Below are 27,671 nucleotides of genomic sequence, written 5' to 3'. Positions count from 1 at the left end.
AACCTTTGGTGGGGAAAGTCTACTCAAGTGAAAATCTGTGGAAAAAACAAGCCCTTTCTGAATCGAACCGGTTCTCGAACCGGGCCGGTCTGTTAAAAAGTTCATGGTCCGTGGAAGTCCACGAACCCCGAACTGGCGGTCCGTGGCTGCCTCCCAGTCCATACCCATCTCTACTCAGAAGGCAAGGGCACCCAAAGCAGAGCCTCAGAAGACAACCATAGTGGTTAAATAGGTTCATAAGGCAGTAGGTGGTATGTTGATCCCAAACCATATATAGGGCTTTAAAGGTCACCAGCACCTTGATTTGTGCCCAGAAACAAACTAGGAGTCAGTGTAGATAGGCCAAGACTGGAATGGTATAGTCTCTAAGATCCACTCCAGTTAACATCCTACCTGCAGCATTTGCATCAGTTTAAGTTTCTGAACACTTTTCAAGGGCAGCCCCATGTAGAGAGCATTGAAGTAATCTAATCTAGATGTAACCAGGGTACGCACCAGAGTGGCCAGATCTTTCCTACTCAGAAAAGGGTGCAGCAGGCTATTCAGTTGAAACTGATAAATGGCACTCTTGGCCTCAGTTGCCATTTGCTTATTCAACAGTAGTCCCAGGTCCAAGAGCTTTCTGTAAGAAGTAAATGGGTGCCAGGAATCCCACCAGTAGGCAACTTGGTGCTCACGGGCCCCACTTTTGGGATCACTGGTGTAGATGGACCTTTGATCTGACCTATGTTCGACCTGTTCATCCTCTACACAGAGTATATCATAAGGAAACCTGGATTAGACCTAGAAGAAGGTGGAGTGAAAATTGATAAAAGGAACATTAACAATTTGAGATATGCAGATGTCACCACCACGTTAATGGCAGAAAATAGTGAAGACTTGAAACGACTACTGATGAAGGTTAAAGGAGACAGCACTAAAGCAGGATTACAGCAGAACATCAAGAAGACACAGCAGAACATCAAGAAGACAAAAGTAATGACTACTGAGGAATTACACAATTTTAAAGCTGACAGTGAGGAAACTGAAATTGTTCCAGATTTTCTGTTCCTTGGCTCAATCATCAACCAACAGGGAGACTGCAATGAAGAAATCAGAAGAAGATTGAGACTTGGAAGAGCAGCTGTGAGGGAGCTAGAGAAGATCCTTAAAGATAAAGATGTCTCTCTGGGAACCAAGATCAAGATAATCCACACTATGGTATTCTCCGTTACTATGTATGAATGTGAAAGTTGGACAGTTGGAAAGCTGACAGGAAGAAAATGGATTCATTTGAAATGTGGTGCTGGAGGAGAGTTTTGCAGATATCATGGACGGCCAAAAAAGACAAATAAGTGGGTACAAGATCAAATCAAGCCTGAATTCTCCCTAGAAGCTAAAATGACAAAACTAAGGCTATTGTACTTTTATTTACTTAGTTATTCGATTTATATTCCGCCCTCCCCACACCAGCAGGCTCAGGGCAGATTACAACTTTGGTCACATCATGAGAAGACAAGATTCTCTGGAAAAGTCAATAATGCTGGGAAAAGTGAAAGGCAGCAGGAAAAGAGGAAGACCTAAAATGAGATGGCTTGGCTCTATAAAGGAAGCCTCGTCCTCCAGTTTGCAGGATCTGAGCAAGGTCTGCTAAAGATAGGACGTTTTGGAGGTCTTTCCTTCATAGGGTCATCATGGGTTGGAGTCGACTTGACAGCCCATAACACACACACACATGTTCAAATATGAAATGTAAAAATGCAAATATATTTTTAGATATAATGCCCAAATATACTATGTGCAACCTGAAAAATATGACTATGTTAGCAAAGAATTTCCTTAATTTTAAAGAGAAGCTACTATCTTTAAACGTTCCTTTATGGCATAACATGATAGCTCCATAAAAACTAAAAGAGGCCCAGAGTGTCTTCCATTATTGCAAACTGGACTTGTTCAATCCAATACAAAGGAGCATAAAGAACTCCCTTCATTCTTCATCTGAGCCAGTGCTTGCCAGGACATAGTCTTAGAATATGGAATGTAAAGCATGCCTCTGAGGACATACAAAGTACTTTCCTTGGCCCACTGAGCTACCCAACACATCTGGAAATAGTGGCTAGGGTTAAAGGCAAGTCTCCAAGGTAAATATTAAGGCCTCATAAATAAAACTTTCTCTGTTGGGTAATACTTTTTTCTTCACCTTTCAGTTTCACATCATCAAGCACTACAGTTCCCAAATGCAGTTAAGCGTGGGTATTCCCAACACTCATTACTTGCAAAGACTGCAGTGACCATCAAAGAAACATAACCGGTGTTCCAGGGAACTAGGCTATAGCTGGCTTATATCTCTTCAGTGGATTATTTGCACAAACTCTAATGGGTTTACCTTCCTAGCCTAGGAATGCTACTATTAGTTTAACTTTTATTTTTGCAGGCAGGTTGTGCTGATCTTCCCTAAAAATAACACTCTCGCCCCTTCTGTTTAACATCTATGTGAAGCCGCTGGGTGAGATCATCCGTGGTTTTGGGGTAAAGTGCCATCAGTATGCTGATGATACTCAGTTGTACATCTCTACCCTGGATCACCCCAATGATGCCCTTAACGTGATGTCCCGGGCCTGGAGGCCGTGCAGATCTGGATGGGGAGAAGCAGGCTCAGACTCAACCCTTCCAAGACCGAGTGGCTGTGGTTTCCGGTGCCCCGTTATAGCCAGCTGGTTCCATCGCTGACTATCGGGGGTGAGATTTTGGCCCCCACAGAGAGGGTTCGCAACTTGGGTGTCCTCCTGGATGCGCGGCTGTCATTAGAAGATCATGTGTCGGCCGTGGCCAGGGGGGCTTTTTATCAGGTTCGCCTGGTTCACCAGTTGCGTCCTTTTCTGGATCGGGACGCCTTGCGCACAGTCACCCATGCCCTCGTTTCCTCCCGTCTGGACTACTGTAACGCTCTCTATATGGGGCTCCCCTTGAGGACTTCCCGGAGGCTGCAATTAGTGCAGAATGCGGCCGCACGGGTGATTATGGGAGCGACACGACGCGCCCATGTAACACCTCTCCTGCGCGAGCTACACTGGCTTCCGGTGGTCTTCCGGGTGCGCTTCAAGGTGCTGGTTACCATCTTCAGAGCGTTCCATGGCTTAGGGCCTAGGTATTTACGAGACCGCTTGCTGCTACCGATAGCCTCCCACAGGCCAGTACGCTCCCACAGAGAGGGCCTCCTCAGGGTGCCGTCGGTCAAACAGTGTCGGCTGGTGACCCCCAGGGGGAGAGTCTTCTCTGTCGGGGCACCTGCCCTCTGGAATGAATTGCCCCTGGAGATACGTATGGTCCCTGGCCTACACACCTTTCGCCGTGCCCTTAAGACATTATTGTTCCAACAAGCGGGGCTGGCCTAAATGTGTTTTAAGTGAATTGTCCTGTTTTTAGTTAAATTATTTAATATGTTTATATTTTATATTCTTATTGTTTTATATTTGTATGTTTTACTTTTGCTGTACACCGCCCTGAGTCCTTCGGGAGATGGGCGGTATAAAAATTCAATTAAAGTAAAGTAAAGTAAAGTAAATCTATGTGCCTTCTGGAAATAGCAGCCTATGTTCTTTCAGCACCTCTATCCTACTCCAGCTCTGGAATGGGAAGTTAAGTTATTCCACAGGAGGCAAAGGCCTGGGAGTGGAGCAGTGAGGTGGGGGAGGAGGGCTGTAAGGATATCATCACAGACCTCATGGGCCCCAGCCAGTTCTCGGCAGCTGCTAAGCCACAGACAATGAGAAGCTTGGATTCATGGGGCCATGCCGAAGGGTTGAATTTCCAAGAGCTGATCTTGGGGGAGAGGCACAACAAAGGCTTTCTGGGCTGGATGGATTAACAGGCTCAGTGTTCCTTCTGCCCAGATCTACTCTAATTTAGGACAATCTGCTGTAACGCTGTTTAAGTGAAGCCATTTTTAGTTTCAGTTGGGGCTGCTCTGATGCATGCACCAGCTGCTGCCTGTCCCTGGGTCTTGCTGTAGCCTCTCTCCTGCATCAATCAGGGCAGGCTAAAGGAGTATGCACCTAAGACTCTGAGAGCCAAGCTACAAGTGACTCCTTACACAGGTTGGACACTTGTCAGCTTCCCTCAAGTTTTGATGGGAAATGTAGGCATCCTGGTCTTGCAGCTGTAATGGAGAAACAAGCTGTAAAACCAGGATGCCTACATTTCCCATCAAAACTTGAGGGAAGCTGACAAGTGTCCAACCTGTGTAAGGCGTCACTTGTAGCTTTGCTCTGAGGGAGAGAGATCTAATGCAGGCATAGTGCATCTGAGCACAGTCTACATGAATCCTTTGCTAATCAACATAGCAGAAGTCACAGTCCATATTTATTCATTTAAAATATTTTTATGCCGCTGTTTCAACCAAATAGGGTCCTCCCCAAAGAGGTTACCCTTGGGGTACTGCTGCTACGGCCATTGCTGTCCACAGAGGAAAGTTGTGCAAAACTTAGTGCAATTAGATACTTTGTGTGCTTAAAGGGCTTATGCCACTTCTGGCTTTGTGTCAATGGACTGAATTTAGAGCACAGAAAGCTTGAGATAAGGTCATTATATAGAGCATAAAAATAGACAGAGGAATACAGCTTGGACGCTTGTGTTTTTGTCTTGCGTGTAGATTTGTAGAGACTTGATGGGGAAATAACTGCTTTAAAAAAAAACTTTTATTCATTCTGAGATACAGCTGTTCCTGATAAATGCAATGGTACAAGTCTTCCCACACAATTTTTCAAGGGAGGATATGGATGAGTGACAGAAACCAAACCTACCCATGCATCCTTACAGGCAACCCAATTACCTCAGCATATAGGCAGACGTGGCATGCCCTTCCAATAATAGAATAGAACAAAAAAACAAACCATGAGGTTCGTAGTTCGTGGATTTTGATGAACCAAAAACCACGAACTGACATGGAACTGGGGCCAGTTACAAACCAGTCTGTGGTTTGTGGGGTTTAAATACCCCTTTCCGGCTGCTTTGTAGCAGCAGGGAAATGGGCATTTAACAGTTTAAAGGCCCCTTTCCTGCCTTGCAGGGCCCTTTAAACTGCCCAAACTGCCCTAAACTGCCCAGCCCCCACCACTCCCTCCCAGCCCCAACCCCAGCTCCACACTTACCTTCCCCTGCGGCGCAGCATCCTCCCTCTCCTCCAGCGAGGGGCAGGAAGGCCATTTTTTGCCTCATCCACCCCGGCACAGGCCCACAGAGGGACGGAGGAGGCCAACAATGGCCTTGCCGCCGCTCAAATGGCTGTGCAGCAGCCATTTGAGGGACGGCAAGGCCATTTTCGGCCTCCTTGAAGGAGGAGGCCCCTCTGCAGGCCTACACAGTGTCCTCCCTCTCCTCCAGCGAGGAGCAGGAATACTGTTTTCCAAGGAGGCCAAAAATAGCCTCGCTGCCCCTCAAATGGTGTGGCGGCCATTTGAGGGGCGGCAAGGCTGTTTTTGATCTCCTCTGTCCCTCTGCAGGCCTGCGCAGGGGTGGAGGAGGCTGAAAATGGCCTTGCCACCCCTTGCAGGAGGAAGGGGAGGATGCCGCGGGCCACAGGAGTCCTCAAGGTAAGTGTTGGGCTGGGGCTGCGGGGGATGGGGCTGGAGTTTTTGGGCTGTTTAAAGGGCCCTGCCACTTGCAAGCAGCAGGTCCCTTTCCAGCTGCTTAGTAGCAACAGGGAAATGGGCATTTAACAGTTTAAAGGCCCCTTTCCTGCCTTGCAAGCAGCAGGTCCCTTTAAACTATCAGCTGGCCAGCGGGGGGGGGGGGGATCCGCCAGCTGATAGTTTAAAGGGACCTGCTGCTTCCAAGCTACAGGAAAAGTTTAAATGGGGAAATGGCCATTTAAACCGTCCCTTTCCCAATATGACCCAAATGAACCCAAACCAGTAACCAGTTTGTGGAAGTTTGTAGAAAGGAGCTTCTACGATCCGTGGTTTGCGAACCACAAACTGGCCTGGTTCATGCGGTTTTTATGGGGTCATAATTGGATTTGTGCCCACCTCTACCCAGAACATTCTGTTTATAGGAAGGAAGTTGAATCTAGTAGATTGGGAGTGTGGCTAATTGTTATCAATAGTTGTTGTTACTTGCTTTTACAAAGTGAAATGGGCATTGTTTGGCTTGTTGTGGAGCATCTATGAAACAATTATTTCCTAGGAGAGGATAGTGGAAGGGGGGTGGTTTCCTCATGCCCTGTGATTAATGGCTCCCTCCTGCTGTGGCTTTTCAGTGCCTATTGAAGCACGATGGCTCGCTCAGCTTAACAGAGCAGCACGTCCCCACCTGGGTGTCTTTGAAGGGATCTTTACCTTCCTCATGAGTGGTGGTGCAAAACAAAGAATACTGAGCAAGTCATGGCATGCCTAGAAGAGAGCTGCCCAGGCAGTAAAAAGATGCAGAGCCTGAATAGTACAAATTATTAGCAGTCTGGCTAGCTAATCTATCCAGGAGAGACAAGCCACGTAGAATATGTGCAGAAAGGGGCTAAGGGTAGTAGATAGATCACCTTCATGTTTTCCCTTCAGGGGCTACATAACCAGCATTATGGCACTCTTTTCAGGAGATTGACTATAGAACAATCCCAGTATCGTGCTTAGTGACAAACTGTAGTTTTACGTTAAAATAAAGAATTTATTTCATGGCTGTAGAGAAAAAATTAGAAGTGTATGAGGACTAATGGTTTTGGATCCTCTTGCTATGCCAAGACATAGAGTTTCATGCATACGTATTTAAATTACAGAATTTTTATTAAGGGCTGATCATGTTCAAAATGCAGTATGTAAGGCTTCAAGTAACACTGAACTTGCAGAAGGTGCCACAACCCTCCTTTTCATTTTTGCTGCAACAAACTAACAGAACTGCCCCACTAGAATAGTTTTTCTTCAGTATTAATTTATCAGCTTTTTTATTCCCCTGCCATGATCGAAAACTACTTGTTAAACTATGATTGATACCTAGTTGCTTTTTCTCCCTGCCCCCCCTACTTTCTTTTTATATTTACATAATCTAGGAGGAGGAACTTCCATGGATATCCTGGCTACCCATTCTCTGTTCTCAATAATTTTTTAAAGCTCTGCATTTTCCCAGTGAGTTTTAGAATCCCCCAAAGTTCATAACCAGTATTTCCTCCCTAATGTGATAGGTAATAATTATATCAACTGCCTTCCTGGAACACCCTGGGCTATATGTGTGCAATGAGAGAATAGGATTCTCTGATACTCCACCTCCTCTGGCCCCTGCTTGCAGCAGAGGGGAACTCCTAATGATCACAAGAAGCCTATTTTCAGACCACTGACCCAGCAGGGAGATGACAGGTCATTAAGTTCCCCTGCAAACATAGGGTCCCCATGCGCTCAAGTCTTCTGAAAACAACTAGTGAAATGTCTGTTCTTAGCCAGCTCTCACTTGTCCCCTCCCCCTGCCCCACCCCAGGCCTGCCTGATCTTTTTCTTAACTAAAGAATTTCACCAGTTCACTCACAAACAAATGCAGACCTCAGCTCTCATCCAGCTCTGTTTACTTTCTCATAGGCAGAGACTTTGCTGCCCCTGAGTCCAGACTGGAATGAAGATCTGAGAAAGCATACCACCAAGGGACATAATTACTTTAACTTACTTCCCTCCGTGGTCAACAGAGGGGAGAATGTCAACATTACAGACCAAATTACTTTTCTTCTGCATCCATACATTCTAGTGTCCTGACCCCCCCCCCCCTTTAGTGATGCACAATATGCTCATCCCATCTACATGCAACTCTGGTGATGATAAAGACACAAGAAGATTGTGACAACAGAGTATGTCTGAAGGCCTCATTGCAAAACCAACTGCTCTGGGCAGTCCAAGCTGCAACCAAATCCTCCAACTTCTACGTCACAGTGTTAGCACTTGAACAGCTGCCATTTCTGATGCTCCCCAACTGATTTCCTCTTCCACTTTGTCTCTTCACTCCCCTTCCCTTTTGTTTATTAGACTGTAAGTCAAAGACCAGGGCCTCTGTCTTGCTTGCATTTATGATTAGGGCCTCGAATGTCAGTTTTTCTGAGCTATTTTGGGAGATAGTTTGTTGATCAAAGAAGTGGCATAAATTATAATAAAAAGGTTGATACTTTGGAAAGTCACTTTTTAGATTCAAAGGAACTAATTCTATTTAAGAAATAACATAAAAATATCAGGTATCTCAAGAAGGAAGTTTTAACTCTGAAATGTTTATAGCCTGAACATTTTGTTAGTCTCTAAGGTGCCACTGGACTCAAATCCTGCTGTTCTACTGCAGACCAACGTAGCTACCTACTTGAAACATAAAAAGAAGGGGAAAGTGAAAATCTCAAGTGTGGCTAAGCTTTTTTGATTGATCAGGAAGAGTGGCATGAGGAGGTGGGAGCAGGGGAAGTCGAAACCACTAAAAATACACTTACTGCACAAAGCTATTCATACTACTAGAATTCCCGCCACAATACAAAATGGTATGAATGCCTTCCTTCAACTGTAGCTCCTCTTCCTAGCCTGTGACTTAACCCCACAGGCCAATGTCCAGCAGTCAGAGAGCACAGGCAATAGACCAGAACTAAAAGAACCCCATATGGGGTTGTAGTCCAGCAGAATAACACATTCACTACCAAGGGTGCCAATAGACCTGGAGAAAAATGTTTTGTCAAAAAAATAGAGGGTTAACGGGGTGCTATTTATCAAGAGATGTTATTTACCTCCATGCTATGAAAAGCTGTCCATTTTCACACATGAAGCCTCTATGAAAGGGACAGGTCATTTTTCTCCAGGCCTGTTGTTGGCCACCCCACCCAGTTTGCATACAGTACCAGGTTCTGTCCTTGGCCATGGTTTCACAGAGAAAAGAGAGCTCATGTCATACCTGAGGTAGTACAGTGATATAATCAGAGGGAGCAGTAAAATATTGGTGCAAGGAGGACCAGTTACCACATTCAGGTTACTGGCCAGCCCAAGCAACAAGCTGCCTTTTATTTTGCCTAGCATACTTAAAAATCCCATCCAGCCACATTTCACCTGTGCTCTTTAGAAAGGTATCTAGTTCTGCTGGGAAAAACATTAGGCATTTACAGTCAGTGTCTTCCCATCCTCATTCCCCACTCCATCATGCTACTTTTTCCTCAAGTGTTTGTTTTAATTTTTTTCCTTTTGAAAAAGCAATCATGACAGATGCATTTGCAAAGAAAAGGGGGGTATTTTAACCCTTTCCATTCTTACTGTTTTCCCAGCTGGAGAAAACTGCCTCCCAAGCTGCTTGTACTCTGCTGGGGGGAGAGGGATAAGTTTCCCTCAGTAGCTGTAAAAATAGTTCAAGGGTAGCTTTTTTAGCAGGAAAACAGCAGGGAAGAAAAGGTTAAAGATTCCCTCTTTCCCCACGCCACTGTCCTTTTAAAAAGTAGTGGCAGCTGTATTTGCAAAAAGAAAAAAAATACTTCATGTAAACACATATTTTAAAATAGCATGCACCCTGACTCTGGCAGTACAATCCTAAGCAGAGCTGAGTGTATATTATGTGCCATCAAGTTGCTTCCGACTTATGGAGACGCTGTGAATGAATGCCCTCCCCAAAAACCTACCACTGACAGTCTTGTTCAGGTCTTGTAAACTGAAGGCCATAGCTAGCTTCCTTTATTGAGTCAGTCCATCTCACATTGGGTCTTCCTCTTTTCCTACTACCTTCAACTTGTCCTCGCATTATTGTCTTTTCCAGTGAGTTTTGTCTTCTCATGATGTGACCAAAGTACAATAGCCTTGGTTTCGTCATTTTAGCTTCTAAGGACAGCTATAGACTTTTAACTTAATTAAAGTCAATGGGCTTAGAAGGGTGTAACTCTGCTTAGGACTGCACTATTAGTATGCTGTGGCAGAGGACTGAAAATGACCTCTTCCTTTACCAGTTCTTATGTTCAAGCTTTCAGGGGCATAGCCTTGGCCAATATGAACATCTCTATGCTTGAAAGGATGTCTTTATAATAGGGTTGCCAGCTCTGGATTTGGAAATTCCTGGAGATTTGGGGGGTGGAACCTGGAGACAGTGGTGTTTGGAGGGAAAGAGGGGCTTCAGCAAGGTGTAATACCATAGAGTCCATCCTCCAAAGCTGACATTTTTTCCAGGGAAACTGATCTCTGTGGGCTGGAGATCAGCTGTAATTCCAGGAGATCTCCACTCACCACCTGGAGGACTGCAACCCTACTTTGAAGAGAAAATAGCTCAAGTAAAGGAGCAGGACAGACATCAGGAAAAGAGACAGTGCTAGACTTCCATTTGTATTGATCACAACATACTTTTCTCTCTTTCATAAACACACGCACAAAAACCACCTTGCAGCTGGTGGGTTTGAAAGACATGGCAAGTCCTGCACTGTAAGGTGGACAGTATAAACTCCATGCACAAAAACCACCCCAAAAGACTTCAGTTGTTATCAACACTTTTGTAAATATGTGGTCACCCCTGAATCAGCTAAAGGAGAAAGCTACATTATCAGCTCTTCTTTTACCAAGAACCTGGTTGTGTGCAATGGATTTAAGTAAAGAAGTTGCATTCCAGCTGTGGAATGTGTGCAACATAGAAGCAAACTCACTGGGGACATGGTCCATTCAGAATGGGGGATTATCTAGATTACGTATGTCTGAATAAGGCAGTAATTTTACTGGAACCATTAGAACAGAATTCTAGAGTCAGCAACACCTGCATTAATAGCAATCCTTGCCATGGGCACAATGCTGTTAGATTGTACGAGGAGGGGTGCATCTTTGGTATGAAGCTGAAAGTCCCCAAGTCTCCTCCAATTTAAGGCTATTACTAGTTCTCAGTTCTCAAATGCAGAGGAATCACCATCTTGCAGTTCACTCATGGGGCTCCCTACTTACCCCTGGCTCATTGCAATTTCCCCAGGCTCATTGAAATCAGTAAGAAGGAAATGAGAATGGCATTTTCCCACCCACAGACAAGAAATTAATGCTAAGCAACAAGGAAAGCTGCCTCCCAGGTTTCATTATGTGGCTGGTAAGCACTAATTATATATAATGGAGCTTAATTATATATAAAGGCACTTAAGCTCCTGCAGTCCAGTATTTCTGCTAAAATTGAGAAGCTGAAGGAGTGAGATCTGAAAAACTCTCAAATGGATGGAACATTTTCCTGCTTTAAATAAGGAGCAGAGGTATGGATTTGGCCTTCCAGTGGCAACATTTTTAGGGCTTCTCCTTTAACAATGAAGAAAAGTTTCCAGATAACAACAACAACAACTGCACTTATATACTGCTTTTCTAGACAGATTAGTGCCCTATGAACAAAGTAGGTGTTATTACTACCCCCCCCCCCATACAGCTGGGGAACTGGGGCTAAGAGGAGTGGCTTACCCAAGGCCGCCTACTGAGTTCATGGTAGTAATGGTATATGAACCAGCAGAGTGCTGATTTGCAACCCAACCACTTAATCACTATACTACAATCCCAGATGTGTGACTGATTACTCAGTGATCCTAACAATGAATGTAAACAGTACACAGAAAATCTAGTCTCCACATCTGCAAAAATCAGGGATCAAAGATTGTGCTACATTTTCATAAATCAAAGGTTCTCTTCCCACAAAGAATCAATACAGGCCACAAGGTACTATCCATACCTTACCTTTCTGAGGTCATTCAGCCCATACTCTATGGATGAGGCCAGGACCTCCAGGGCCTACATGAGGAAGCAAAGGGAAGATCATTGTTAGAACCCCTCCCCCTACACACAATGTAGTGGTCTCTGTCCTCTTACAGAAGGCAGAGACTTGAGCTCATTGTACCTGGTTTGTTCAGGTGTCTACTCAAAATAGCAGTTTTCAAAGATCAGCAATTTGAAAGGCTCCTCGAGCCTTCTCTCTTCCCTTGCTGGTGCCTCTCAAGCACAAGACAGACAGCCCTTTTTCATAGCATGATCTGGAAACTACTTACTAGCAAGTAGAGGTGGGCACGAACCAAAAAAAATCAAACCATGTGATTCGTGGTTTGTAGCATTCCACAGAACCTCGAACCACGAACTTCTGACCTTTTTCCAGTTTGTGGTTCGTTGTTCCGAGGCATTTCAATCACCCTGCACCGGCTGCTGAAGCACGGGGTCTGTGAAATGACAGCTTCTTTCTCCTGCTGCCTGGGCTGTCAGTGTCACAGACCCCGCGCTGCAAAAGCATGGGATCTGTAATACTGACAGCCCGGCAGCAAGAAAAGAGGCTGTCAGGTTAACAGACCCCGCGCCAGTTCCAGCAGGGGTCTGGTTCCTGCCAGAGCAGCAGGAAAAAAGAAGCTGTCATTTCACAGACCCCGCGCCAGTTCCAGCGTGGGGTCTGTGAAACGGACAGCCCGTTTTCTCCTGCTGCCTGGGCTGTCCATTTTACAGATCCACAGTGCGGGGTCTGTGAAATGGACAGCCCGAGCAGCAGGAGAAACGGGCTGTCCGTTTCACAGCCCCCGCACCGGTTCTAGCTTCTTTCTCTTGCTGCCCGAGCTGTCAGTTTCACAGTCCCTGCAGCGCGGGGTCTGTGAAACTGACAAAGTGACAGCCCCTGCACAGGAGAAAGAGGCTGTCAGTTTCACAGACCCCATGCCGGTTTCAGCCCATGGGCTGAACCCAGTGCAGTGTCTGTGAAACTGACAGCCCCTTTCTCCTGTGCAGGGGCTGTCAGTTTCACAGACCCCCGCACTGGGTTCAACCAATGGGCTGAAACTGGCACAGAGTCTGTTAAACTCTGAACTCGGCCACAGAAGGGCTGGAAAAATGTGTTTGTTCTGTAAACACGCATTCCCACGGAACTCGTGTTTCAGTGCAAACAAACCAGCCATTCTGTACGGAATTTTGTTCCGTGGTTCGTTTCGTGCCCATCTCTACTAGCAAGTAATTCTTCATACAGAAAATAATGATTCCATCCAGGTGAATAGTTTGCCATGCCCAGTTTTCAAACCATCTTATATTCAGCATGACAGCATGAGTAAAATTATGATTAATAACAATGCTATTGAATTCATTGCAAGCATAAAAAGGAGTCTTGTGTCTTAAAGTCTAATACAATTTTATTTCAGCATAAGCTTTTGTAGACTGGAACCCCTGTCTTCAGTGGATCTGAAGAAAATTTTTGTAGGATGTGTTTTTTAAAAACAAGGTTGAGAAACAATAAAATACAGAAAATCCAGAGCGAAATATAATTCTGTAAAACTGAAATTTATTCAAGAAAAATACAAAGACCATTAACTAGTTATGCTAAGCTAATTCATTAGACCAATAACTAGTTATGATAAGCTAGTTCATTAGACCATTAACTAGTTATGCTACTCTTGTAAAACACAGGGAGCCCCAGGTTTTGCTATGACAGTTGGTATCTATAATGATCAAGTAATCCCAAGTCCTGGTTCAAATCTCCCTCCCGGGCTTGAACCCAGAATTTGGTATTTCTTACTCATTACAGGTGTTAACTACCTTAGCAAAACCTAGGTGTTTCACAGGCATCAAATAGCTTAACATAACTAGTGAGGATCTCTATGTCTTCCTCAATTAGATTTGAGGTAGATATGTCATTTCCTGCATTTCCCTTGATCCTGCAGTTTGTTCATATTTTTCAGACTCCTACTTAAAATGACTGTGTAGTGTCATTGCATCTGAAGTAGTAGGTGGGAGCTCTAGTCCATGAAAGGTTATGATGAAATAACATCTTTGAGATGTCACAAGACTCCTGTTTACTTTTGTTTCTACAGACAGATCAACACACAACTATCCTTCTGGAACTGAATTTGTTGGTTATCTTATTCAGAAAAAAACAAGAAGGAATAAAAACTATAAAACCAGCAACACAAATGCAATATTTAAAATATTGCATAAAATTGGTAAACCAGCCAGCAACATTAATTGGATAGATGATAGAAAATTGGGAGAAGGTAGATTTCCCCATCATTAAAACCTTTGGTGAGATGGTAATCTTTTTGAATTTATCTACAAGGCTGTTTTAGAAGGGCCATGTAATCTCACCATTCCCATAAACAGATCATACTAACATTTGCTTTTAACCCACTTAGCCACTTCCCTAGAAGCCCAATCCCTTACTAATAAAGGCCATACTTACACTGACATTGTTAAGGGAGACACTATTAGTGTACAGGTACTCAATGACTGCAAGGAACACCTCTGGCTGCACATGGCTCAGGAGAAGTGGGGCTGGCATCTCCTGGGGCTGGCCTAGCATTGCATGGAATGCCTGGCAGCGAGCAGAGAGGAGGCAGCGATGGGCAAAGATTTCCTGCTGCTCTTCCCCAACCAGGAATGTCACATCACTGTGGGAAAAGAAGCCACATGGATTTCAGTCCAGTAGCACACATCACTTGAGAGTTTACTAAATACACTTCACAGCTCTCTGGTCTCCACTATCCTTTATTCGATGCCCTTATTCAAGACCCACTGTAAAGAGTCTGGCTGTTTTGTGCTCGAAGCAAATTCATCACAATCAAATGTATATGTTGAATGCCTTTGTAAAATAGTTCCTGTTGCTTTATTTCAGGGTCCTCTGTTATTCTGAGTGTGCTATAATTTCAAATTCAAAAATAAAAGGTTAAAAATCTGTATGGAAAGAAACAAAAAGATTTTAAATTTGGTGACTTAACTGAAGATCTGCTCGGATGTCCAAAACAGTGAATCAGAAACCAAATCTCCTTTATCAATAACTCAGTCTGAATTGACTTGTGGCTCCAGTCTTACTACATGCATTCCCCCAAAGAGTTAAGTTAAACTACTTGGAATAGTATGCATACAGATGCAGAATAAGGAGAGTCAACAACTTCAGGCTGAATAATAAAGGGTCAAGTTTATTTATGAACATTGATTAAAAGAGGGGGATCTGTAGCACCCAGAGGCCAACCCCATTCCAAACCCAGTCACAATGCAGGAGATTGGTGGGGTGCAGAAGAGTCAGGCCTCCTTTGTTAGTGTATCCTTGATTTTATGGGCAAGGCCACTCTGGCTCCAAGCCTAGAGCCTTAATGTGTGCATAGTTCAGGCTCCTCCTCGCCAAACCTTCTTGATACTCAAAGATGATACACCATTTCCTGTTGCTCTAAGTCACTGGGCCTATGGCTTGAGGATAATGGCACCCCTCAAAGGGTCCCTGTCCAGATCCACGAAGGTGTCAATGCCCTAGCTAAGCAATACCCCTTCACTCTACAAATGATGCCTCAGGATGCTCACCTAAGCTGTACTGCAAGTGCACACCCACCAAGCAGCTTTTCCTGCACTCATACCTCCACAAAGGGGGGGGGCGGGTATACTCACTGCTTGGTCCCCTAACCTGCCTCTGATGGCTTACAAGATGATATGCCACAGATATACACACACACCACGAGGAAAATAGCATAGCTTTCATCTGAAGGATGGATCCCATTGCTCCTCTGCAGGTCAAGATAACAATGCTTGATGCCTGATGTACAAAATGCACACTTCCTACACACACAACCCAATGTCTTACTTCACCATTCACCCTCTCCAGATACCCAGGATGAATTGCATCTTTCTACACTCTCTTCTTCTGGAACATCTCAGACATAGAGTCAGCACTCCTGGCTCTACAGTCTTCAGGTATTCCATGTCAGCCAGGGCTTCCATAATTATGGGCTTTCCTGTTTGTTTTCCCATGTCATTCTCCCCCAGGTGGATTACTACGATGTGGGGGGTGGGAGAGGCTATTATGTGTTGCAGGAGGACCGGCAAGACCTAGTTCCATAGCATGTCCTTTCATCTCAGCCATGTGATCTGAACATGCCTCATCATGACCCAAAGCCTCTGCTGGTTGCCCAAATGCTGGCCCTGAATACAATGCTGTAGCCAGTGCCACAGTTATAATAATAATAATAACAACATTTGATTTATATACTGCCCTTCGGGACAATTTAATGCCCACTCAGAGTAATTTACAAAGTATGTTATTGTTACCCTCACAACAATCACTGTGGGTGGGGCTGAGAGAGCTCCTAGAAGCTGTGACTGACCCAAGGTCATCCAGCTGGCTCCAAGTGGAGGAGTGAGGAATCAAACCCGGTTCTCCATATTGGAGTCCTGCACTCCTAACCACTACACCCAAGTGGCCAACCTCTTTCCTCATGCCCGGTCCTGCCATACTTGTAAAGACAGATTGTTAATGCTCTTAACATCCAACAAGTGCCCATAGTCTGCAGCTACCACACTGACCACAGAGCCCTGACATGTTTTTAAAGCTGGGGACTGCAGTCTGCAAGTTGCTCTGAGCATGTGGTCTCCATTGCCTAGTGAAGCACAAAAACTTGAGGAAATCCCTAGACACACAAGCACCTTCCTCACTACTACCCCAAATTAATAGCTGGTAAAGGTTTTTGTCAGCGTGCCTAAACAATCTGCAGGACCCTCAACAGGCAGATTTTGGCTTCTGTGCATGCAACAAGGTTGATGACCTCTCCCTGTCACTTCTGGTCAGTCTTTGAGGACCTCCACTATCTCCACCCAGCCTAGCAAAGGCAATGGCCTGCATTTGTAATGCCTTGCCTGACTGGTCATTCCTAGAATGCACCAGCAACTCACTGACAGTCAGGGCACTGAAAAAGGCCAGAAGCATTGTGGCCCTATACAGCCTCACCTAAAAATCTGATGCACAGTTGGTTTAGAATGCAGCAGCCATTTTTGCCAGGTGGTCTGGGGATCCTGGGGCACTTCCATACACTCCTTTTCTTCAGTTATTTATGGGCCCATCCATCCAACATCCTCCATATTATTGGCCTTCCCATTGGCCTCTGAGCAACAGACCAAGGCCAACAAGCAGACAGGCCCTCTGAATGCAGTTGAATGCAGTATTGCATATGGTGTTTCACTGGAACCGGCCACACCTGTAAGTACCACCTGCCTGCCCTAAACTCCTCAAACTCCCCATAGGCCCTGATGTAGCTATGCCTGGTACGTGGGGCCAAGGAACCTTCTATGGCTCAGCAAACCTCACCCCTCTGAGGTTCCACAGTGCTATGGGCATCTCTTCTGGTGATTTCTTTTTTCTTTTTCTTTTTTTCTTTTTTTTGGGGAGTTTGCCTTGGGCATCTTTAACAAATTTCACACGGCTAAAACCTCCGGATAATCATGCAAAATTCACTGCACAACAGCGTCTTCTTGGCGCAATTTCCCATTTAATGGTGTGATATCTGATGTCATTGCACCATTAAATGGGAAATCGAAAAAATATATTGACCAGAAGAAACCACTGTGGATTATACCAGCTGAGGTGATCAACCCAAATTTAGAGTATAAGGGAAAAGAATGGCTTACCCTCAAGGACTTAACAGAAGTAGCAGATAAAGAGCTGAAGCTCAAACCAAATGAGGAATTGCCTTTTAAGTATGGTTGGTTACAATACAGACAGATAAAAGATCTATTTGACTCAGACCAAAGGAAAACAGGTTTTAGAATTAAAAACTCAGAATTTGAAGAACTCTTGTTGGGAGATAATACTAAAGCGATTTCAAAAATGTATAAATTGTTATTGAAGTGGTTCACAGAAGATGAAACAGTCAAGGTACAGATGGTAAAGTGGGCAATAAATTGTAATAATGAAATAACAATGGAAGCGTGGGAACAATTGTGGAAAAATACGTTAAAAATATCAACATGTACCAGTATAAGAGAAAATGGCTATAAAATGCTATATAGATGGTATTTAACACCGAAAAAATTAGCCATAGCCAATAAACAGCTATCTAATAAGTGTTGGAAATGTAAGGAGCATGAAGGCTCTCTATTTCATATGTGGTAAGGCTAGAGACTTGCTGTAAGGCTAGAGACTTTTGGTCTAAAATTTGTGTTGAGATGTCTTTGATACTTCAGTATAATGTTGTTAAAAATCCAGAAATGTTATTATCTTTGCATTTAGAAGATGTTAATAGAAATGATAAGACATTGTTATATTATATGATAACAGCAGCAAGAATGTTATATGCTCAATACTGGAAGAAAGAAGAAATACCTGAAATTGAAGAATGGACAAGAAAATTGTTGTACATGGCTGAAATGGACAAGTTAACAAGAAATTTGGAAGATCAAGATCCGAATATATTTTTGGAAGATTGGAAAAAACTAAAAAAATATATGGAAAAGAGATGGGATGTTAAGGGACAATTATGGTCTTTCAAAGGGTTCTAAAAATATTAAGTAAGATAAGATTTAGTTAAGATCTTTACCAATAACGAGACAAGAACAACTATAGTTTAAAAATAATGTGATAATAATAATGGGGGGTTGGAGTGCTGTTGGAAGTCAATATGGAAAAGGGGGAGGGGAGGGGTGGGGAATATATCTGTGGGAAATAAAATGAACCGTACACGTGATTTAATCCGATTGTATTGACCCATCCAATAAAAAACTATTTTACAAAAAAAAAAAGGGAAATCGAGCTATGAAGACGACTTCGTGGCATGAGTTTTGTGTGATTTTCCGGAGGCATTAACAGGCATGTGAAAACAGCCATAGTTTTTTCCTTTTACTTTCCAGGCCAATAATTTTATAGATTTAGATTACCCAATACTTGTTTTTGGTAAATAGTAAGTGTTTTTGAATTTATGAGACTTCTAGATTTTCAAGGGCTTTCCTTTCTACTAAAAATTGTTTGTATACACATTTACTGCAGCTCTTTTTGTGTTCCTAGTCTTTTAATTTTAGCTATGATTTAATTTCTAGTTTTCTCTTTTTTGTTTCTTATAGTAGGATGCTACAGACATGAATTTCCCCCTGAGCACTGCCTTCATAGCGTCCCACACATAATCTGGTGATTTCTATGACAGAGGGGCAAGGAGTTGGAAGCGCCCCATCTATGAATGAAACAATGCATTAGCAATGCTATTATTCAAACCTGGCACATGCTGGGCAGTGGAAACAATGTTCAAATTCAGACACTGCAAGACAAAAGCCCTAAAAAATGACATGACCCATGTGTTTGTTGTCACACTAAAACCCACTGAGATGCTGGACAGTGCCTTTGGCCAGATGTAGATTGTTACTAGTATGGTGAAAAGTTCAGGAAGGTCAGGTCCTTCACTTTCCCGGGGACAACTTTTGGCACAACATCTGCCCTTAAAGTATACTCTGAACCCATTTGCCCCTGTGTTATCTGGTTGGACCTGGAGTTTGGCTTGAAGTAAGAGCTCCTCCCTTCAGAACGACACCCCATTATAGTCCACTAAGAAATTCGCCCACATCCTCAGGTCCTTCTTCATAGACCCTGTCACCCTCATCCTGTGATGGGCAGTAGCTATGCCTAAGTGAAGAACAAAGGCCCACCCAGGTGAAGGATTGGAGTGTGACCTTCCTAGTCCTTTATGTGCAGGCAATAAGTTCCCTTAGGTAGTACCCAGTTTGTCAACCAGGAACCAAGATAGCTGAACTACCATATCCAACTTGAGGCCTAGGTAGGCCAGCTTGGTCACTTGTCCATCATCTTATCCTCAGCTAGTGGTACCCCAAGCTCCCTACATATGTTCTGGAACAACTGCATGAGCTTCGTGCACTGTGAAGACCTTGCTAGGCTGTGAACAAGAAGTCATCCAACTAATGAGCCAAGTAAGAGAGACATGATTGCAGCCTAAGTGCCCATCCTCACATAGTGCTGAACTTCTCAAACACTGCACAGGATATGGAGTGCCCCACTGGTAAAGCTTTATCTGCACAGAAAGAACCCACTCTTAAGGGTGAAACCTAAGAGACAAAATCCCTGCGGAGACAGTAAGAGGCTAAATGCTTATCTGACACTGGATTTACCCAACAAGACTGTCTTTCCACTGCCCAGTACCACGTGCAATCCACTATCAAAAGAAGAATAGTTAACTGAGCAAAGCCCTGAAGGAATGGTCTTATTGGCCAAACTGTGCTTTGGGTATGAGAGTTGATGTGTCTGGCAGCACTCCTCTGGCATCCTCTTTGGGACTATTCCTAGCAGCAGGTTCTCCAAGGAGGCAGAAGCAAAGGGGCTGCTACTCTGCCTTCTTTTACACCCTTTGTTTGTTTTTTTCTGCACAATATCCTTCAACCCAGTGACTGACTTCAGATTATTTGCCATGCTATGCTACTGCTGGGTCCTAAAACCATGTGTGAAACCCTCCACCAAATAAGATGCATCCAATCTAAGGGTGTAGGTAGCCACCAAGTGTCATAGCTCTGGCGGCAGCTTAATTGAACTCTGCGCCTTTTGAAAACTGTTGCCCATTTCACTGCGCCCCACATTTCCTCCATTGGTCCCTGCACATCTGCCTTGGGAACCTTTTCCTTGGGAATAAACCAAAGGGGTGGGAGCTTCTACAGATTGAGAATTCATGCCTTTATCTGCAGGGGTGCTTGTTGCAGCAGCTGTGGGAGCTATATTCCCAGAAAAGCAAGAGGTGTCAAACTGCCTGGCCACCATCCCCTCTGTCTACACCCTAGCACTCTGTGATTAGGCAATGAGGTAGCTGCTATATGACCTTTCCCTTGGCAGGGCTTCTACTGGCATGATGCGCTGCATCCATAATTCTCCCTGCAGTGTCTTCCAAGTGAGAGATGAGTTATGGGCCATCCTAACCCTAACATTCTCACCATATTGTAGCCAAGCCTGCCCCACAAATTCATTATATGCATAACAAATGATATCTAGGTACTTGATCAGTGCAGAAGCCTTCCATAGTTGATCTCACACCACTAACTTTATGTACCCTGCACTCCAATTGGCCCAGTTCTGGTCAATTTTCTTCCTCTTCTGTTTATATTTATTTATTTATTTACTTTATTAGTCTTAGTTTTCGATTTGGTTGAAAAGCTACAAGCAGAAATTATAATAATAATAATAACATTCAATTTATATACCGCCCTTCAGGATGACTTATCACCCACTCAGAGCAGTTTACAAAGTATGTCATTATTATTCCCACTACAACAAACACCCTGTGAGGTGGGTGGGGCTGAGAGAGCTCCTAGAAGCTGTGACTGACCCAAGGTCACCCAGCTGGCTTCAAGTGGAGGAGTGGGGAATCAAACCTGGCTCTCCAGATTAGAGTCCCGTGCTCTTAACCACTAAACCAAACTGGATTTTCATTGAAGCCAGTGGAAGCTAATGAGAGAGAAAGGAATAAGATTCCTCACAGGAGTATTTATTTATTTATACCCTGCCTTTCTCCCAAAAGGGATCCAAAGTAGCTTACACCATTCTCTTCCCCAATCCTGTGAGGTAGAGGTTAGGCTGAGAGAGTGTGACTGGCCCAAGGTCACCCAGCAAGCTTCCATGGCAGAGCAGGGATTCAAACCTGGGTCTCCCAGATCATAGTCTAACATGCTAAGAACTACTCTCTAACATCCCTGTTCCCATCTTTGTCCTTTCCTCTAGTTTCCTGCTTCTCCTTCAGGAGCAAAAACAAGTGAGTGCGTTCTTCTTTCAGTATCTTTTCTCTTAAGCTAAGGGGTAGGTAAGGGACGTGGGGCAGACTTTGGACCCCATAAAGCCTTCTTTCCCCCACTCCTGACACAGCATGCAAACTAGGTGGGGTCAGGCTGTGCCGGTTCTCCTTTTCTTTCAACAAGGCTGGGGGTGCCAGAACAGCCTTGTGTCCATTCACCGTGACAATGAGTGCACTGTCAATGCACTGTGACAATGCATTGCCACTCTCCCTTGTCTCTCATTCTCATATGGGTAGATAAACTTGCATATGGATATGCTATGCTTACTGCAGGGCATGCTTTTCATTGTGAATTATCTTTTTAAAAAGGTACTTTTAAAAGTAAACACTCAGGTACTTTTTAAAAAATTGAAATTCAATTTCAGACATTTTGCCATCTTGGAATAGAACCCTGGTGAGAAAGCATTCCTGTTCAAAGACCAGCTTAGGGTTGACAACTCTGGTTTGGGAAATTCCTGGAGATTCAGGGGCAGAGCCTGGTGAAGGTACTCATCAAGAACTTGATGCCATTCGGTTCGCCTTCAAAGGCAGCCATATTCTCCACGGGAACAGTCTGTACATCATTTGTAATTATGGGTGAACACTAGGCCTCACCTGGAGGTTGGCAATCTTAGAGCAGATAATCCTACAAAATCGACACCAAACACTCAGGTACAATGCTGATTTAGAGCAAAAAATGAGTCAGCTCTTTGGTGGTAGACTACTGATACTTGTACTGGAAAGCAAGAGTGAGGAGGCGGAAAAGTTTAGAAAATGTCAGTGATGTACTGAAAAGTCTGCTACGGATTTTCCCTATAGCTTATGTAATGGTTTTGCTTTGAATTTTCTGATAGATGCCACAAAAGCAAAAGTGATGAGTTGGAAAACCCCCAGCTGTACTGCAGGGGAATCTTTGAAGGACTGCTCGTGTAAGTATATGTAGGGCTCAGAGCACTTCAGCTCCAGTTTCTCAATAACCCTTTCAACAATCTTGTAGGCAAGCCTGCTGCCTGTATTATTACATCTACATGACAGAAGGGGGGCAAATTACTCATAGATGAGTTTAGATGCTTTCAAGGAGTGGTGGCTATGAATGCACATGTCAAAGGATCTCTGGTAGGAGCAGGTGTTGGGAATGCCCATGAAGAATAGACAGTACCAAGCCAAAAGGATCAATTGTCTAGTCACTCTATATAAGGCAGCTTCATATGTTCCTATATATGTATCAGGGACCCAGCCCATAACTCAAACCGCATGAGAGCTGAGTACACAGTGCCATACTGATGGGCTACCACATACAGATTGGGTAGGTTAAGCAACCTTACCTCCCAGTTCGTATGTAATCTCCATCTGGAAACTCCTCCATTTAATTTCTATTGGGATTTTAAAAATTTAATGGATGTACTCAAGAGATATGTTGGATAACATGTATATCAGTGTGTATAACATATGTCTGAGCCAGAGTTTAGCTGCCAAACCTATTTTTAAGGCTACATTCAGTCCTAGAATACATAAGGTAGCAAATAGACAAATTAGTGATTTTGAGCATTTTCGGAATTCCTTTGGAGTACTGGCTTCCCCCAGATACTGGGTGTGTTTTGAACCCAATCACCTCCCAATTTAGAAATGAAGCATTGGTATAAAGCATCTAATAGTTCCTTACTGTTCCTCCAACTATAGTAAACTAAGCTTAGGGATATCATTTTGCATAAAATTTAATTTATTCCGTTACTTCATTTATACACCACCTTTCTTGCAGAGACTCAAGGTGGATTACAAAAATTTAAAAAATACATCAAACCCAACAAATACAATAAAACACAACAGTAAATACAAATAAATGGAACATTTCTGCACGCATTAAAACTACATAAAAGTCCCTTCATCAAAGTGCCCTCCCAAACAATTCTATTTTACAAAAAACACAGATAATTCTGTGGTTTCCAGCACATAGCTTGGGAGCTACCAGTTGTTTACTACACGCAGCAGAATAGCTTATGCATTCTGGACAACCAAGAAAAGATCACAAAATCTGCTCTAGATTTTTTGAGTCTTTAAAAAAATCTTTTATTTTATAGGATTTTTCTCTGCGCTCCTTAGTTGATAGATTCATTTCTGGTGCTCTTCCTAGTCCATGTTATGTTTATAGCAGAGAACAAAGTTTGGAAACATGCCAGGACAGGGAGATATTTTTAATTACTCAGAAGTAGCTCTTATTAAAGAGAAGGTTGCTGACCCCTGTTCTTACCACTACTATTTTATTTATTTATTTCTGTCATTTATAATCTGCCTTTCTCATTGAGACTCAATTGCATAGTATGAGATTAGTACAATCAGTATCAAGGACATTTCCATAAACAAAGCCATAGGGTAAATAAATACAAGTTTACAAAGACCTAGCATTAGCAAGAATCCAATACAGACAGAGTTGATGAAAAGCTGAAACAGAGCATAAGCAATTCTAGGACTGACATTAAACAATATATAACTACCCAGTAGGATCATCCTTGAAGCACGGGTAGCACATAAGAGCTCATACTTAAAGCAACAGACAGGATGCAAGGCAACATAGTGGTGGAGTCTATGGTTCCTAATGCATTAGTGAAGCATCTGAGATAGGGTTGCCAGGCCCCCTCGATCTCCCAGCGGGAGACTGGGGCCTGGCTCTTATGCGTGCGCGCTCCTGCAGGCATGATGACGTCACTTCTGGGAGTGACGTCATCATGCAGCCCCTGTTTGGGCGCTGATCAGGCCTGTTGTGGACCCCTGTGGAGTGCAAGAACGCTCCCACGCCCCACAGGGGCCCACAACGGGCCCAATCCGCGCCAAAATGGGCCCAATCTGCGCCCATTTTGGCACTGATCGGGTCCGTTTTGATGCGGATTGGGCCCATTTTGGACCCCTGTGGAGCGTGGGAGCATTCCTGCGCTCCGCAGGGGCCCACAATGGGCCCAATCCGCACCAAAACAGACCCGATCCGTGCCAAAACGGGCACAGGTTGGGCCCGTTTTGGCACGGATTGGGCCCGTTGTGGGCCCCTGCAGAGCGCAGGAACGCTACTGCGCTCCACAGGGGCCTCGATCCAGGCCAAAACAGGCCTGATCCTGGGGCTGCTGTGCGCAGGGGCGCTCAGCACCACAGGGGTGTGTGCATGGAAGGTGCGCGCCCCCCCGCTGGCCAGGTAAGTGGGGGCAGGGGTGGGAGGGTGGGGGTGGGGAATCCCCCGCCCCCACCGGGGGTCTGGCAGCCCTAATCTGAGACCACCTCCCTACAGTTCAGCCCTCCTATCTAAGTAAAAAAAGCCATCTTGAATAATTCAGTTTTGCATCATTTGCAGAAAGCCCAGAGAGTGGGGGCTCTTCTGACCTCCTCAGGCAGGCTGTTCCACAAAGTAAGGGCCTCTACAGAGAACACCCATGTATGGGCAGCTGTTGATTTTGCCCCCCTGCACCTTCCTATCTACACAGTGGGGAAACCTACTTTGACTCCAATCATCCTGGCAATTTGTAGCAAAGCAGACTTGGAAAAGAGTGAACCAAGGAAAGGAAAAAGGACAGTCAAAGACAACTAAGGAACAATGTTGTGTGGATGGCTCAAGAAAACCCATTCTTCTTTGGTCATAAAACCAGACCAAAAGCTTTATGTGAGAGCAGCCTAAGAAACTGCTGATGCAAAAAGGGTATTTTGCATTCCAAAAAATCAGTGTATACAGTCCTGTGGTTCAGTCTCCCCCCACCCCTCATACACACCCATGACAAAGATGATTTCACAAAATACGTAACATATGCAAGAGAGTCTTTCCCTTTCTTTCCTAGCTTTTCAGCAAAATCTCTCTCACACATGGCCTCCAAGAAAGGATTTAAAGGTGACACTACTATACACAGTATCAGCCGGGTTCAAATCAGATGAGACCTTGGGAGCTTTGTGAATGGAGTACCCTAGTCAGACATACAAGATCCCACTCTGATTACTGCAACATGGGGTTAAGGCTTTTCCTCACACTATTTTCCTGATTGGAAATGGCCTTGTTACTTGCTTCGTTGGCGGCTATTTGTCTCATTGTGCTTCCTCACAGAGCAGCTATATTTTAGGACCCGAACAACTGACTGTTGTCATCAGGTAATAAGTGATGAGGATGTCACACATGCCTAAACATACAGAACCCATGTGCTTATGTTCTGTTTTACAGACCCTTTACAATCCACTAATAAAATGGTGCCACATCTACACTGGCAATTTGCAATCTGAAGTTGACTCAGGTCAAAAAATCACCCATGTATGTAATCCCATTAAATTGGAGGATGCATCCTCTTTTCCACAAGGAAATCAGGATTCTTGCTTATTTCCTGATGTCATAGTTCAAACTTAATTCCCAGTTTTCCCCTCTGAATTCGTGTGATTCTGTTGCGGCCTTTGTTCCCAGCCACATCCCCAGTCTCTATTAGCTGGCTCACCTGAACTGTGGATTGTTGATGAGAGTCCGGAGGGCCGCAGTGAAGGCAGCTGAATCCCCCAGAAGGAGGGCAGAATAGGAGGATGCCATAGCTTAAACCTGGGTTCTGGATTGGTATCCGGACTAGTGCTCATTTAGGGCTTCCTTGGCCTTGTTTTGCTGTGCCTGTGATAAAAATATAGCTGAGAGAAGTCACGGCTGGCCGGAAGCTCAGCTGCAAGGCAGGAATGCAGAGAAAGGCCAGAAAAGGGGGAAGCCACACAGCTTATTGCCAGGCAACAGGCAGCTGTCCAGGCCCTAAATCCAGCTGCAGAGGAAGAGAACACACAAATCCCGGAGGGAAATCTTTTTTTGCAAAAGGCAGAGTGATCATGGGAACAGACCAAGAAAGGCAGTAAACCAAGGAGTAGGTTAAGCTGAAGGAATAAGAAACTTCAGGGCTTGAACAAAAGCAGCACACAGGAGGACCCTTGGATGGGAAAAGGCAAGGGCTACATGAGTTAGAATGAGGCCACAATTTTAGGGTTGCCAACTCCAGTTCAGGAAATTCCTGGAGATTTGGGGGGGGAGCCTAAGGAGGGTAGGGTGAGACTTCAGCAGGGTGTAATACCTACTTTCCAAAGCAACCATTTTCTCCAGAGCAACTGACTGGCATAGTATATGAAGCAGGCACCCTCAAACTCCTACTCTGGGCACTGACCACAGCCACACCAGACTCCCTAGGCAGCCAGAAGGTGCCTGTTCTGTTTAATTGGGAGACTTTTCAGTCTCAGGGTGCGTTCTGAGATTGTACTCAGAGGCAACAAGTGACTCCAAACACAGGGTAAAATAAAATATCTTTTAGTTTACAGGTTACAGAGAATTAAGATTGCCAGCCTCCAGGTGGTGGCTGGAGATCTCCCGGAATTACAACTGATCTCCAGGCCTTAGAGATCAGTTCACCTGGATAAAATGGCTGCTTTGGAAGGTGGACTGTCTGGAATTATACTCAAGTGAGGTCCTTTCCCTCCCCAAATACTGCCATCTCCAGCTTCACCCCCCAAATCTCCAGGAATTTCCCAACTTGGAGATGGCAACCCTACAGAGAGTGTTTGCAAAGTATGAAGCACTCTTTAGGCAATAGGCAAAATAAAACAACTAATACTATTGCTAGCTACAGCTATTTGACTAAAACTCTTAAAAGATTGCTAGCTTTGCTTCTCAGACATAGCTTCTTAGCTAATATGTTCATTAGGTTTGGTAAAGGGGACCATTTCCATGCCATGCAAGTCTAGGCATTTTGTTGAATGAGGCATGAAAACAATCTTCTTTCACACATGATGGTAAAAGGAATAATGGAGAAGGGAACCATGTACAGCAGGGAGCCATCTTTTCTGCCCTGCCAAAGTCACACTGTCAAGCCAAGAGCCAATCAGAGCACACAATTCATTGGCAATGCTAGCTGTGTGAATGAAATAAAGAAGTACAGCTAGGGAGGATGAGAACCAGGCTCTTCAAGGTTGCTTCCCTTAAGAACTAGCGGATGCCCCACAAGTGTTGGAAATTAACAGGCCAGCACTTTTTTTCTCAGCTAGGCCAGAACCAGGCCTGCAGCAACTTCCAGCTGAAGCAAAGTTCAGTGACACTGACCAAGATTTTAAGGATTGAGTATACCTGTTCCTTACACATAGACCAGTTCCACAGTCTTTAAAGGGACAGCCCACTCACTGAATGCTGGCGGCTTTCCCCTTTAACTCCAGACGTCTCAATTTTCAAAACAGTTGCAGGCTGTTTGGCTTTTAT

At 44.3% G+C, this 27,671-nt stretch overlaps 1 protein-coding gene across 2 annotated transcripts in view; it reads right to left on the bottom strand.

Moving 5' to 3' along the window:
- The window catches only part of BTBD19 (BTB domain containing 19), a 67,382-nt gene extending 41,250 nt beyond the window's left edge, over positions 1-26,132 (bottom strand). For both annotated transcript variants that reach the window (XM_054981976.1, XM_054981977.1), the window contains exons 1-3: positions 25,891-26,132; positions 14,104-14,311; positions 11,640-11,693 (exon numbers count right to left, since the gene is read on the bottom strand). In XM_054981976.1, coding sequence (XP_054837951.1) covers positions 11,640-11,693; positions 14,104-14,311; positions 25,891-25,979 — 351 coding nt within the window. In that variant the 5' untranslated portion in view covers positions 25,980-26,132. The remainder of the gene's footprint in view (positions 1-11,639; positions 11,694-14,103; positions 14,312-25,890) is intronic.
- Between the last annotated feature and the right edge of the window lie 1,539 nt (positions 26,133-27,671).

This window comes from Eublepharis macularius, chromosome 5 (genome assembly GCF_028583425.1).
Source record: "Eublepharis macularius isolate TG4126 chromosome 5, MPM_Emac_v1.0, whole genome shotgun sequence".
NCBI lineage: Eukaryota > Metazoa > Chordata > Lepidosauria > Squamata > Eublepharidae > Eublepharis > Eublepharis macularius.
This window is presented reverse-complemented; position numbering and strand designations above follow the sequence as displayed.